Source organism: Argiope bruennichi, chromosome 6 (assembly GCF_947563725.1).
Source record: "Argiope bruennichi chromosome 6, qqArgBrue1.1, whole genome shotgun sequence".
In the NCBI taxonomy this organism is placed as follows: Eukaryota; Metazoa; Arthropoda; class Arachnida; order Araneae; family Araneidae; genus Argiope; species Argiope bruennichi.
This window is the reverse complement of record NC_079156.1, coordinates 118,222,902-118,237,416: the sequence shown is the minus strand read 5'-3', so window position 1 is coordinate 118,237,416 and position 14,515 is coordinate 118,222,902. Positions and strand designations below refer to the sequence as shown.

General features: G+C 39.3%; 1 protein-coding gene across 1 annotated transcript; it reads left to right on the top strand.

Annotated features, from left to right (window-relative positions):
* Positions 1–11,908: 11,908 nt before the first annotated feature.
* Positions 11,909–12,586, top strand: LOC129971939 (uncharacterized). Its single transcript, XM_056085916.1, has one exon. It carries the CDS (start codon positions 11,909–11,911, stop codon positions 12,584–12,586), a length of 678 nt encoding a protein of 225 aa, XP_055941891.1.
* The last annotated feature ends 1,929 nt before the right edge of the window (positions 12,587–14,515 follow it).

Here is a 14,515-nt window from a genome sequence, read left to right as displayed (position 1 = left end):
CACTCGGACAGAGTTCCGATATTTTTCTTTTGTAAATCATAATTATTTTTAAATTAAATTTTGAATCGCATTAATATTTTAATGTGTTTCAAAGTTGAAACAAAAACTTAATTTTCAGATAATGAAACCTGAAATTCTTTGCAAGACGTTATGCCGTACTTGAAAAAAGAAATGAAAAAAAAATTATAACATTCTTGCATAAAAAATCAAATTTTAACAAACAGTCAAGAAGGAACAAGTCTTGAAGGAACAGTCTTGATGCAAAATAGTTATTTATTTTAAAAATAAACAAAACAAATTCCTTTTTTTTTTGTTACTTTTTTGAAGGCGTTACAAGTATTTTAAGATTGTTTGATAGTAACTTTTTATGGCATAAGATGTTCAGAAATACTTGGCTTAGTTAATGAAGGAAAGTTCCTAAATGATGAATAAAATTGCGAGAAGATTTATTTCCCTTAAGTTCCCTAAAACCGCATGAAAAACTTCCTACTTAAATCCTTTTAATGGTAAGGAGTTAATTTATGAGTGAAAAAAGCTTTTAGGATGTTTTCTTCCACCTGCTAGTTTTGACTTATAAAGTAATCTATCATTGCCAAAAAAAGTCTCTACCGTTCCCCTCCGTTAAAGACGAAAATACACATCGTCACCTTTTTAGATGGTTCAATTCAAAGTAGGAAAAAGCAGTTTACACCCGTCTTAAAAGCAACTGAACAGATCGAAATAAAACATTTCCACCCGTCTTGGAGCGGACTTGCTTTGCGGAAAAACGTCTCCGCCACTTGGAGGGTTAAATAACTCCTGCATCTTCTGTCGAAGTAGCTATGATTAGTTCCATAATGAGTTCCAAACATCTCATTTTGATTTGATGCAATTTAAGCAGCATTGCTTCTGACATCTATGTTTGTCTTCCTGCTGTCTTACATCTCCACATTTATCTTGTCTTTGTTCCTCTTCGCGGTCACAAAATTCGGTCGTGTGACCAAACCCCATGTAAATTCAGTTCTGTTTGATACTAATAAGTTCGGGGATAAGAATTATGTGCCATCCGAAGTAAAGTCTCCCTTTCCTATTAATCTCATGATATACGTGTGGGGGGGGGAGAAGAGAAATTACACATTGTTTCATTTCTTTTTTTTTCTGCTGGAATGGAGAAGTCAATCCCTCAAAATTATATAGAATCATTGGAGTGGGACTAGATCGAAGGACTATAAGTTGGAAAGCGCACTCTCTATGACTGAGTACGCTTTTAAAAGATTTTTAATGTACTCTGCGTCAGAAACAGAGATCGACATTATTTAAACACCTCTACCATGTATTGTAGAGATATTTCTGAACCTGACGATGAGGTCTATTTCCTGCTGTTATTTTAGAATTATTATTAATCAGGGTACCTAATATAAGTTCTGGGCTGAAATATCATATTCTTTTATTTAGATATTTAGGTTATTTGAGAATATAAACTCGATAAAACGTTGGCCCCTATAACTGTCCGATTTATAGCCCCATCGTCTAGCTTTGCAATTACAATATATATTTAACTACAAGGTTAAAACTGTTTAAAAAGTCAATTTTCCCATTCCTTTAAGGTTTTGTCTTTACTTTGATGCGTTGTGAAGTAGCAATTAATATTAAAAATGAAATCGCTAAAACACTGTTCAGCACTCACCGTATTGGCGGTCTGAACATAAAATAAAGATATTAATGTTTATTAGAAACATAAATGATAGCATATATTTCCTTAAAGAAAAAGGTCCTACAATCAAACGTCAACCTTGGGGGTTCCCCTTTGATCAAATGAACGTCCTGGCCAGTGATGAAGTCAAGATTTAAATGATTAGCTATCTGGTAAACTGTAGAATGCGCTGCCTCGCAAAGATTTAGCTTAACATGTATCCCATGGAGAATTATAATGTCCATTATCGGTGCGATTTCTTGGTATCTCTTTGTTAAAAACTTTTGCACCGTCTATCAAGGCTGCTATGGTTGGTTCCAAAGATGGTGTTGAATCGTTCGTTTGAACTAGCACACTTGCTTCATCAGAATTTTTTTGCATTTGTGTGATCTCCCCTGGGTGTTGAATTCCCCTCAACGATCACATACTGGGGGCTCCTCACTTTTATTACGATTTCGTTGGTGTATCCGATACCAAGTAGCGTTTGCAGTGCTTAATACACGCAGCGATGAGAAATCGAAGTATTATCCCCACCTTTTCTTTAATATCCTAAATTAATTTTGTTTTTAACGAGAGGACCTAGAGCCCGGTTGATTTATTGCGGCCATGGATGTTGCACTAAACTTTGAAAAGCGGGTGGAGGATCAATCAGTCGAAAATAAGTTCTACAAGGGGTGCTCAAATGAAAAAATACGAAACGACACTGTGGTTATAAACGAATACTTTATTCAAAGTATTCAACATAGGCCTGTAAACAACAGTACACGTTGTATACAATAGTACAAAGATCCCATTGATTAACGAACCGTAGGATTCCTTGTTACCAGAATACCTGTGGCTGTGACGAGATCCAGTCCTTCATAGCGTCTTTGAGTTCGCTGTCCAAGTTGAAGCGTTTCCCTTTCAGATGTTTTTAGGGGACAAAACACGTCAAAATCGAAGGGCGACATGTAAAGTCTGCAGAGCGGATGGTAGAACCTTTTGAAATTGGCCAGTTCCACGTGTGTGACCCTGGAGACTTGTGGACGCACGTTTTCAATGAGCAAAACCGCACCCTCCATGAGTAGCCCCGGTCTTTTCTTCTTGATATACCTGCGTATTCGCCACAGTGTTTCACTGTACACATCGGAGTTGATGGTTCTTCAGAGCTCGAGTAATTCAACAAATATCGGACCTCGGACGTCGGAAAAGACGGTGAGCAACACCTTGCCTGCTGACGCCATGGCTTTAAATTTTCAGAGGGAGGTAACAACGTATTCTTCCATTGCATGTTGTCCCGCTTTGTCTCTAGCTCGTTGTGGGGGAGGGGAGAACAAAGCTGTAAAAAATGTAAAGATAAAATTATTAGAATAGAGGTCAATGGGATCTTAAATTTGTGTCTTAAATAACTTCTGCATCTTCTGTTGAGGCAGCTAAGATTAGTTCCATAACTAGTTCCAAACATTTAATTTGATTTCATGCAATTTAAGCAGCATTGCTACTGACATCTATTTCTGTCCCCCTGCTGTCTTACATCTCCACATTATCTTGTCTTTGTTCATCTTCGAGGTCACAATATTTGGCCGTGTGACCAAACTCCATGCAAGTTCAGCACTGTTTGATAGTAATAAATTCGGAGATATGTACTATCCGAAGTATAGTCCAACTTTTTTATTAATATCGTAATATACACGGGGGGGGACAGAAAGTACGCAGTGTTTTAGTTCTATCTTTTTTGCTGGAATCGAGAAGTCAATCTTAAAATTTGAAGTGTTGTCGTTTTAGTTAAAAATAGGTTCTTCTCAATTAGTCCTCTTCGCAATGATTCTTCATCAATCTCGCCCTCAAAATATAAAATCACTCTAGGGGGACTAGGTCCAACGACTACAAGATGGAAAACGCACACTCTATGAATGAATCCGCGTTTAATAGATATTTAATGTACTCTGTGGCAGAAACGGAGACTGACATTATTTTAACACCTCTACCATGTATTGTAGAGACATTTTTGATCCTGATGGTGGGGTCCATTTCCTGCTGTGCTTTTAGAATTATTATTAAACAGGGTACATAATATAAGTTGTGGGCTGGAATATCGGACCATATTCTTTTATTTACATATTTAGTTTATTGGAGGATATGAACTCGGTAAAACGTCGGCCCCTTTAATTGTCTCAGTTAAAGCCCCATCGTCTAGCTTTGTAATTAGAATATCCAACGACAAGGTTAAAACTGTTTAAAAAGTTAAAATCTTCCCATTAGTTTAAGGTTCTCTCGATATTTTAATTGGTTCGAAAGTAGCAGTTAGATTAAAAATGAAATCGTTAAAACATTGTTTAGCACTCACCGTAAGGGCTGTCCGAATTTAAAGATTTTAAGTTCGATCATCACTTTTTGATCAAATGAAGACCCTGGCCAGCCATAAAGTCAAGAATTAGATTCTTAACTATCTGGTTAACTGTAGAATGCGCTGCTTCACAAAGATTTAGTTTAACGTGTATCCTATGGAGAGTTTTAATGTTCATAATCTGTGAATTGTTATCTCTTTGTTAATGATACCTTTTGCACCACCTATCTTGGCTGCTATGGTGGGTTCCGAAGATGGTGTTGAATCATTCGTTTTAACTAGCACATTTGCTTCAGCAGATTTTTTTTCCATTTGTGTGATCTTCCCCGGTTGTTGAATTCCCCACAACTATCACATGTTGGGGCACCTTACTTTCATTACAAGTTCCGTTGGGTGTCCGAAACATCGATATTGTTTGCACTTCTTAACTTAAACTCCGGTGCACGCAGTCATGAAGTATAATCGCCACCTTTTCTTTAATTTCGTAAAATAATTTGGTTTTTAACAAGAGTAACTGGTGCCTGGTTGATTTGTGGCCATTGATGTTGAAGTCCACTTTGAAAAGTAGACTGGAGGAGTAATCGAGTAAAAAATAAGTTCTCAATAACGTCATTCCTCAAGTCTTCTCTGTTGATGTCGAAAATAAAATTATATACTACAAGGGGTGCGCAAAGGAAAAGGTACGAAACGACACAGGGTATAAATGAAGACTTTATTCAAAGTATACAATATAGGCCTGAGTACAACGATCCCATTGATAAACATGCCGAAGGATTTATTGTTCTCAGAATTCCTGTGGTTGTGACGAGACCTAAACCGTCAGTCGTAAAGCTCCAGTCCGAGTTGAAGCGCTTCCGTTTCAGATGTTTTTTGAGGGGACCAAACACATGAAAATGGAAGGTTGAAATGTCCAGGCTGTAGGGAGGATGATCAAGCTGCTCCCTTTTAAATTTGGCCCGCAGTGTGACTCTGGAGAATTGTGGGCGTGCGTTATCATGGAGCAGAATAGCACCCTTTATGAGTAGCCTCTGTCTTTTGTTCTTGATGGACCTGCGTAGTAGCAGGAATGTCTCATTGTACGCATCGGAGTTAATGATTCTTCTGAGCTCGAGGAATTCAAGTAGCGGAACTTGGACGAAGAAAAGACGGTGAGCAACACCTTGCTTGCTGACCCCATGGTTTTGTACATTTTAGAAGTAGTTGATGACGTACGCTTACACTATATGCTGTTCCGCTTTGTCTGGCTCGTAGTGAGGCGGGGGGGGGGGATTGCAGTAAAAATATTGAAGATAAAATTATTAAAATACAGCTCCATGACAACTGTGTTTTTGGTGCTAAATTTAAAAAATACATTAGGCTTCATTTTAAAAATATATATAATTGCTTTTTTGTTGGAGAAATAGGTCAGACAGCCAACATTTAATTTCGGAGGTTCTTCTTTCATTAATGAAGAGTGCTCCACACCTTTATTGCAATTTCGTTAGTGTGTCCGATACCTAGTTAGTTCTTGCACTGTTTAACACTTACAAACTCCCATGCACACAATCATGACAAATCGAAGTATTATCCTCACCTTTTCTTTAATATCGTAAATTAATTTGGTTTTTAACGAGCGGACATAGAGCCTGGTAGATTTATTGCGGCCATTCATGTTGCAAAAACTTTGAAAACTGGGTAGAGGAGGAATCAGTCAAAAATAAGTTCTCAGTAAGGCTTGATTTTGATAGTAACATTATATACTACAAGGGGTGCTGAAATGAAAAAAATGCGAAACGACACTGTGGGTATAAATGAAGACTTTATTCAAAATATACACCATAGACCTGTATACAACTGTACATGTTGTATACAATAGTACAACGCTCCCATTGATAACGAACCGTAGGATTTCTTGTTCTCAAAACTCCTGTAGCTGTGACGAGATCCAGTCCTTCACAGCGTCCTTGAGTTCGCCGTCCGAGTTTGATCGTTTCCTTTTCAAATGTTTTCATGGGACTAAACACATGAAAATCGAACGGCGACATGTATAGGCCTCGGGGCGATTGGTCGAGTTGCTCCCTTTTGAATTTCGCAGGATTTCAGCAGATTTTTTTTTTTCCGTTTGTGTGATCTTCCCCGGTTGTTGAATTCCCCACAACTATCGCATGTTGGGGCACCTTATTTTCATTACAAGTTCCGTTGGGTGTCCGAAACATCGATATTGTTTGCACTTCTTAACTTACAAACTCCGGTGCCCGCAGTCATGAAGTATAATCACCACCTTTTCTTTAATTTCGTAAAATAATTTAGTTTTTAAAGAGAGTAACTGGTGCCTGGTTGATTTGCGGCCATTGATGTTGAAGTCCACTTTGAAAAGTAGACTGGAGGAGTAATCGAGTAAAAAATAAGTTCTCAATAAGGTCATTCCTCAAGTCTTCTCTGTTGATGTCGAAAATAAAATTATATACTACAAGGGGTGTGCAAAGGAAAAGGTACGAAACGACACAAGGTATAAATGAAGACTTTATTCAAAGTATATACTATAGGCCTGAGTAAAACGATCCCATTGATAAACATGCCGAAGGATTTATTGTTCTCAGAATTCCTGTGGTTGTGACGAGACCCAAACCGTCGGTCGTATAGCTCCAGCCCAAGTTGAAGCGCTTCTGTTTCAGATGTTTTTTGAGGGAACCAAACACATGAAAATGGAAGGTCGAAATGTCCAGGCTGTAGGGAGGATGATCAAGCTGCTCCCTTTCAAATTTGGCCCGCAGTGTGACCCTGGAGAATTGTGGGCGTGCGTTATCATGGAGCAGAATAGACCCTTCATCAGTAGCCCCTGTCTTTTGTTCTTGATGGACCTGCGTAGTAGCAGGAATGTCTCATTGTACACATCGGAGTTAGTGATTCTTCTGAGCTCGAGGAATTCAAGTAGCGGAACTTGGACGAAGAAAAGACGGTGAGCAACACCTTGCTTGCTGACCCCACGGTTTTGTACATTTTGGAAGTAGTTGACTACGTATTCTTACACTGTATGCTGTTCCGCTCTGTCTGGCTCGTAGTGAGGGGGGGGGGAGGAATAGCAGTAAAAATATTAAAGATAAAATTATTAAAATAGACCTCAATGGCACCGTGATTTTGATGCTAAGTTTTATAAATACATTATGCCTCCTAACAAAAAATATATGTAATAGTTTTTGTTGGAGAAATAGGTCCGACAGCCAAACTTTTATTTTGGATGTTTTTCTTTGAATAAATAAGGGCCTTTTAATGCAATAAAATCGAAATTAGCGTCCCTAGAGACCTGAAAAACTCCAGAGTGAGCCAGGGTTTGAATTTATTTGTATTCCACGGATTTGGTTCTTATCCACAGCCGATATGTTGTTTCATTAAATCTTTGTCTTAAATAACTCTTGCATCGAGGGAGCTATTATTAGTTCCAAACAACTGATCTGATTTGATGCAATTTAGGCAGCCTTGCTTATGACATCTGCATTTGTCCTCCTGCTATCTTGCACACCCACATATATCTCATTTTGTTTCATCTTCGCTGTCACAATGTTTGGTCGTGTGACCAAACCCCATGCAATTTCATTTATATTGGATACTAATAAATTCAGGGATACGAATTATATACCATCCAAAGTATAGTCTCCCTTTGTTATTAATCTCATAATATACGTGTGGGGGGGGATAAAAAGTAACCAGTGTTTCAGTTTTTGCTGGAATGGAGGAGTCAATCTTCAAATTTGCAGTGCTGTTGTTTTCAGTTAAAAATATGTTCTTCTCAATTAGTCCACTTCGCAATGAATCTTCATCACTCTTCCCCTCAAAATTGTATAGAATCATTTGAGGGGAACTAGACCCAATGATTATAAGTTGGAAAGCGCACTCTCTATGACTGAATTCGCTTTTAATAGATCTTGAATAGATTCTGTGTCAGAAACAGAGACCGATGTTATTCTAGCACCTCCACCATGTATTGTAGAGACATTTCTGATCCTGATGATGGGGTCCCTTCAGATTCAGGATCAGTTTTGGCTAAGATGTTGCATTGGACCTGGGTGGCTTTCAGTTTAAACTTTAGTTCGCGATTTTCATTATTTCATAGGCATATTTTTGCTTTAAGAAGGGCATCGTTGTTGTACAGAAGTTCTTGAAAGTAAAAATTTTCATCCAAAAATTGAATCTTTTGTCTACTTTTTTAAATTCGGCCTATACATCCTTAATTTTGTTAAGGAATACTTCCAAAACTTTTATTAACTATATCGTTTACTTCTCACTTGCCGAACTGCCTGTGATCTTTCATTAAATCACCCGAGTAGACACTATATTCGTCTAATTTATCTAAAATCTCTCTGTGGAGTGAAGGAGAGAAATGGGCACGTTTAAGGGTGAAAGCCAACTCCGCCATGTATTGTGCCCGGCTTATTTACAATTTTATTCCGTCACCCAGATACTTACTCAAATTTATCAGAGTTGCTATCTTTTACTCTACTTCCCACCATGACTTACATTTAAACAAGTATACTCAAGATAAAATCTGAATAAGTTAATATCCAAAGATTTTAGAAAATTAAAACAATCTATTAAAACTATCATTTCACATTGCTAAAATCTCACAATAATAAAATCAATACTTAAGAAATTCTAAACTTAATATGAAAGGCGAATTAAAATATAAGATATACACAAATTAAGTACAACATCCAATACAATAAGGAACAATTAAAATGAAAATCAGACTCCCCGGCCGCACTAACGAAAATGTCCAGCAGCAGAGTAGGGGGAGATAAAATGTTTACGAGTCACACACAAAAAAAAAACCGAAGTCTAGAAAATGCCTGTTTCTCCTCACAAAAAGTCCGAGTAAGTTCAGGAATCAGTTCTAAAATAGATGCCAGCAAGCGTTGAAATTTGTCAATGTCCCAGGTATAAAATTGGCATCAAATTTTGCAAGGCTAGATCGCACCTTCGGCAATCTCTAAAACCATATTCTTCGTGTAAGAGTTGGTGACAATAGAGTAAAACATTAAATCTAAGTAAAAATGGCCTTTCGACAATTTTTCCCAAAGTGAGAAAAAGACAAACCGCCTGGCAAGAAGAACATAGAGCAGGGTCCATGCCATTTTTTAGTAAAAAAGAACCTTCCACCTTACAGGCATTCCAGAAAATAGTAAAAGTAAAAGCGTTTAATAAAAAAATGTAAGCATAAAATTTTGTCGACGCTCTATATCGCTCTCTACATTCTATAGTCGACTTTTATCGAGTCCCAAGGATTTGCCACCTTTGAGGCTCTCAAGTACAACATCTAAATCTGAGAGCCTCGTGATGATTAGTTGTTTCAATGTATGTAAAAGAATCATCTGAATTCTGCCTGGCAAGAAGTGATCTGAAATACAGTCGATGTTATCACAGAATCGACTGTTTGGATCACCGTTCGGATTAATTCTGATATCATTAAGGACAGAATTTTTTTGTTGAAAATTAATTTGAAGAGAAAAATGAAACGTGTCCGGGAAACCACAATGTTTGACGTAGTGGGCGATAGAAGATGTAATAAGAGTTAAACAGGGAACCCAATATGAGTTGTGGACTGGAATACTGGATCATATTCTTTTATTTAGATATTTAGGCTATTGGAGGATATGAACTCGGTTAAACGTCGGCTCCTATAACTGTCCGAGTCATAACCCCATCGTCTAGCTTTGCATTTAAAATATTCAACAACAAGGTTAAAACTGTTTAAAAAGTTAAAATCTTCCCTTTCCTTTGAGTTTTTGTAGATATTTTGATGGGCTGTGAAGTAGCAATTAATATTTAGAAGAAATTGTTAAAACAGTTTTTAGCACTCACCGTATGGTCAGTGTGAACTTAAAATAAATATTTTGATGTTTATTAGAAACGTAAATAATAACATTTTTTGTCGTTAAAGAAAAAGGTCCTACAATCAAGTCACCCTTGAGGATTCCGTTTGATAAAATGAAATTAATGGGCAGCGATGAAGTCAAGATTTAGATGGTTAGCTATCTGATAAACTGTAGAATGCGCTGCCACTCAAAGCTTTAGGTTAACGTGTATCCCATGGAGAGTTTTAATGTCCTTAATCGGTGCGATTTCTTGGTATCTCTCTTTGTTCATGATAACTTTTGCACCGCCTATCAAGGCTGCTGTGGTTGGTTCCATAGATGGTGTTGAATCGTTCGTTTGAGCTAGCACACTCGCTTCAGCAGATTTTTTTGTATTTGTTTGATATCCCCTGGGTTTTGAATTCCCAAAAACGATCACATGTTGGGGCTCCTCACTATTATTACAATTTCGTTCGTGTATCCGAAACCTAGATATTGTTTGCACTGCTTAACTTACAAACTCCGGTACACGCAACCATGATCAATCGAAGTATAATCCCTACCTTTTCTTTAATATCGTAAATTTAGTTTTTAATGAGAGAATTCGGATCCTGGTTGATTTATTGCTGCCATTGATGTTGTGGTAAACTTTGAAAAGCGAGCTGGAGTAGGAATCAGTCAAAAATAATTTCCCAGTAAGGCTTGATGTTTATAGTAACATTATATACTACAAGGGCTGTTCAAAGAAAAAATATGAAACGACACTGTGGGTATAAATGAAGATTTTATTCAAAGTATACACCCTAGACCAGAGTACAACGATTCCATTGATTAATGAACAGAAGGATTCATTCTCAGAATTCATGTGGCTGTGACGAGACAAAGTCCTTCACAGCGTCCTTGAGTTCGCCGTCCGAGTTGAAGTGCTTCTCTCTCGGAACTTTTTTACAAGGGATCAAACACATGAAAATCAAAGGGCGTCATGTCCGGCCTGTAGGGTGGATGGTTGAGCTGCTCGCTTTTGAACATGGTCAGTTCTGCGTGTGTGACCCTGGAGACTTGTGGAGGCGCTTTATCATTGAGCAGAACAGAACCCTCCATGAGTATGCCCGGTCTCTTGTACTTGATGGACCTGCGCAGTCATCGGTCTGTCTTCCTGTACACATCGCAGTTAATCGTCCTTCTGCGCTCGAGTAATGCAAGTAGCGGAACCCCTCAAGGGCTCATCTACTATAGGTGAGGACGGGTGTCCCAATCCCGAGGTACCCAGGGATCTTTACTCCCTTTATGTTTACTCTCCACTGCGCCATCTACTGTCTCCTTTTTTCTTCTTTCCCTCGAGGGTAGGCGAGGGAGCTCTCCATGAGAAGCTGTCGCCTCTCTGTTTGCTTCCTGCTTCTCATGGACAGCAAATACCCCCACGTGTTTGCCGTGCGTGGCGACCCATTAGACGGGTGGTGCACTGTGGTCCCCGGTGTATCAATCGGCCGTTGCTAGCAACCTGAGTTACTAGTCTGCTAGGGATCAAGCGAAGGGGTTACTCCTTGGGCTTGGCTTTAAGGGTGGTCACTGTCCCCGGGGGTAACTCCGAGCGTATAGGTTCCGGCTAGCGCTAGAGTAAGCGCCGAGGCTGGGAATGGCCAGAGCCGGTGGCTGCCTTCCCTTCTTGGGCTCCGTGGTGGGCGGTGCCGTCGAACCTGAAACTCTATTCATATCGTATGGGGCCTAAACAAATTTCGCAACAAAAGAACGAAAAAAAATTAATGGAAAATATTTTGATCATTTTTTTATAATCAAAAGAATGTCAGAAAGTAAAGAAACATTCCACACATTTTCGCCTTTCCTTGTTGAAAAGGCCGTCGTTAGTACACTTGGTGAAGTTTCTTCTATTCGCAAACTTCGTTCTGGAGACTTGTTGATTGAAGTAAACTCCCGACAACAAGCACAACAGATTCTTAAGTTGAAAGCTAGGCAACTATTCCTGTATCCGTTACGCTCGCACATCTTTAAATACTTGTGGGGAGTTATTTAATACTTCCAATGAAGATATTATAAAAGAATTCAAATCTGAAGGCGTAATTCATGTACGCCGCATCTCAATTCGGCGAGACAGGACAACTCCTTCCCACAAAGCATCTTGTTCTCACCTTTCAGACACCAACATTGCCAGAAAAGGTTAAAGCTGGTTACATGCGTCTTGCTGTCCGACCATTTATTCCAAATCCTCTTAGATTCTACCAATGCCAACGTTTTGGGCATTCAAAGATGGCCTGCCACGGGACACTCACATGCGCCCGTTGTGCAGAGAAGGGACATGACAGCCAGCAGTGTACGGGACCCGAAAAGTGCGTCAACTGCAATGGCGAGCACACTTCATTTTCAAGATCCTGTCTACGTTGGAAATTGCAAAAAGAAATCATAACTGTGAAAACTAAGGAAGAAATCCCATATCCGGAGGCAAAAAGGAAAATCCTTGCGCAAACTTCTTCCCCGGGCATAAGTTATGCATCCATTACTAAAAAACCATTTGGCAAAAACTGTAAATGTAAAAGTTGTGTTCAGATTTTAACTGAGAAACAAACACCTGATTCCCTTGTAAAACAACCCCCGGTAAAATCATCTGATTCGGATACTGAACCATCTACAAACAGTGCTCCAGAAACTCATGAAACCAGAAAACGGAAACGCAAACCGAAACCCCTACGTTCTCTAAAGCTAAAACTTTCTAAACGCGGTCTTTCGCAAGAAATGATATCTTAGAAACTGAAAGCAAAATTTAAATCTAAAACCCACAATTCTGTAGCTCTAGAACTTGCAAAGCAGGGCATAGCCCACAAAGATCTAACGTCTGTTTTCGGTAACCCGCCCAAAACTCCAGATCTCATCACCCTCCATCCATCTGAAGGGGATGAGGATTTTGAAATGAGTTGCGATGTTTCGGCAACTCAAACTATTGTTTCCAAGCATTCTCATCTTGCAAAACTCTCGTAATGGGTACCTTCTTTTCATGGAATTGTCGCGGCATTCGTCACAAACTCTCAGACATCAAGACAATTTTCAATAAATTTAATCCAGTTTGTTTATGTGTTCAAGAGACCTTCTTGAAACCAAACACCTCTATTAAATTACGCGGTTATAATTGTGTTCGGAAAGATGCAGACACAGAACCTCCCAGTTCTGGTGGAGTCTGTATCTTCACTTCAAATCACTTCAATCACCATGAGAAGCTGTCGCCGCTCTGTTTGCTTCTTGCTTCTCATGGACAGCCAAAGTCCCACGTGTTGGCGTGCGTGGCAACCCATTTGAAAGACGGGTGGTGTACTGTGGTCCCCTGTGCATCAATCGGCTGGTAGCTAGTCACCTGAGTGGCTAGTCTGCTAGGGATCAAGCGAAGGGGTTACTCCTTGGGCTTGGCGTTAAGGGTGGTCACTGTCCCCGGGGGTAACTCCGAGCGTATAGGTTCCGGCTAGCACCAAGGTAAGCGCCGAGGCTGGGAATGGCCAGAGCCGGTGGCTGCCTTCCCTTGTTGGGCTCCGTGGTGGGCGGTGCCGTCGGGCCCGAACCTTACACAATGTCGTATGGCTCCTCCCAAAAAGGGTCCCTTCAGTGGGCATCATCACAAAGTTCAAATCCAATCAACAGAAAAATATTTCGATCATTTTTTTATTGTACACCGTATTTCTGATGAAAATGAAACTTTTAACACAGTGTCACCATTTTTGGTAGACAAAGCATTTCTTAGTACAGTTGAAGTTACTAATATTCGCAAACTTCGATCAGGTGATTTGCTTGTTGAGGTAAGCTCCCGTCAGCAATCCCAGAAAATTATGAAATTGAAAGCCTTGGCAACAATTCCGATAAGCGTTAGTCCTCATAAGTCTTTGAACTCTTCAAAAGGAGTAATAACTTGTGGGGAATTATTCAATGTCCCTGTCGAAATTATAATGAAAGAATTAAAATTCCAAGGGGTGACTCATGTACGCCAGATTACCATTCGGCGGGATGGACAACTCCTTAATACAAAGCACTATGTTCTTACGTTCAATAGTCCCCAATTACCTGAATCAATTAAAGCAGGATATATAAATTTACCTGTACGACCATATATTCCTAACCCTCTACGCTGTTTCCAATGTCAGCGCTATGGTCATTCTAAAATGAACTGCCGAGGGACTCTGACTTGCGCCCGCTGTGCAGAAAAGGGTCATGATGGTCAGCAGTGTTCTGCACCTGAAAAGTGCATTAACTGCAATGGAGACCACACTGCTTATTCCCGACTTTGTCCGCGTTGGCAACTAGAGAAGAAAATAGTTGCAGTCAAATTTAAAGAGAACATCTCGTATCCTGAAGCGAGACGCAAGATTATAGCTCAAACTCCTACAGAAGGTTCAAGTTATGCATCAGCTGTTCAAAGGAATCCCCCAACTGTAGTTAATCAAAATGTTCAAATCGAAAAAACAAAACTTTCCATTCAAGCACAATCCTCGAATTCTGAATGTGACTTAAATGATATTCCTGAGCCATCTAACGTCCGTAGGCGTAAATCTAAATCAAAATCAGACTTCTTTGGCACTTAGACTTTCAAAGCGAGGTCTAACAAAACATGATTTACCGATAAAATTAAAAAAATCTACAGTTAAAAACTCTGTCGATCTAGGTTTAGCAAATAAGGGTGTTGCCCAACAGGAC

Coding starts and splice junctions, on each gene's coding strand:
- LOC129971939 (XM_056085916.1), top strand. CDS start 11,909: ATGTACGCCGCATCTCAATTCGGCGAGACAGGACAACTCCTTCCCACA.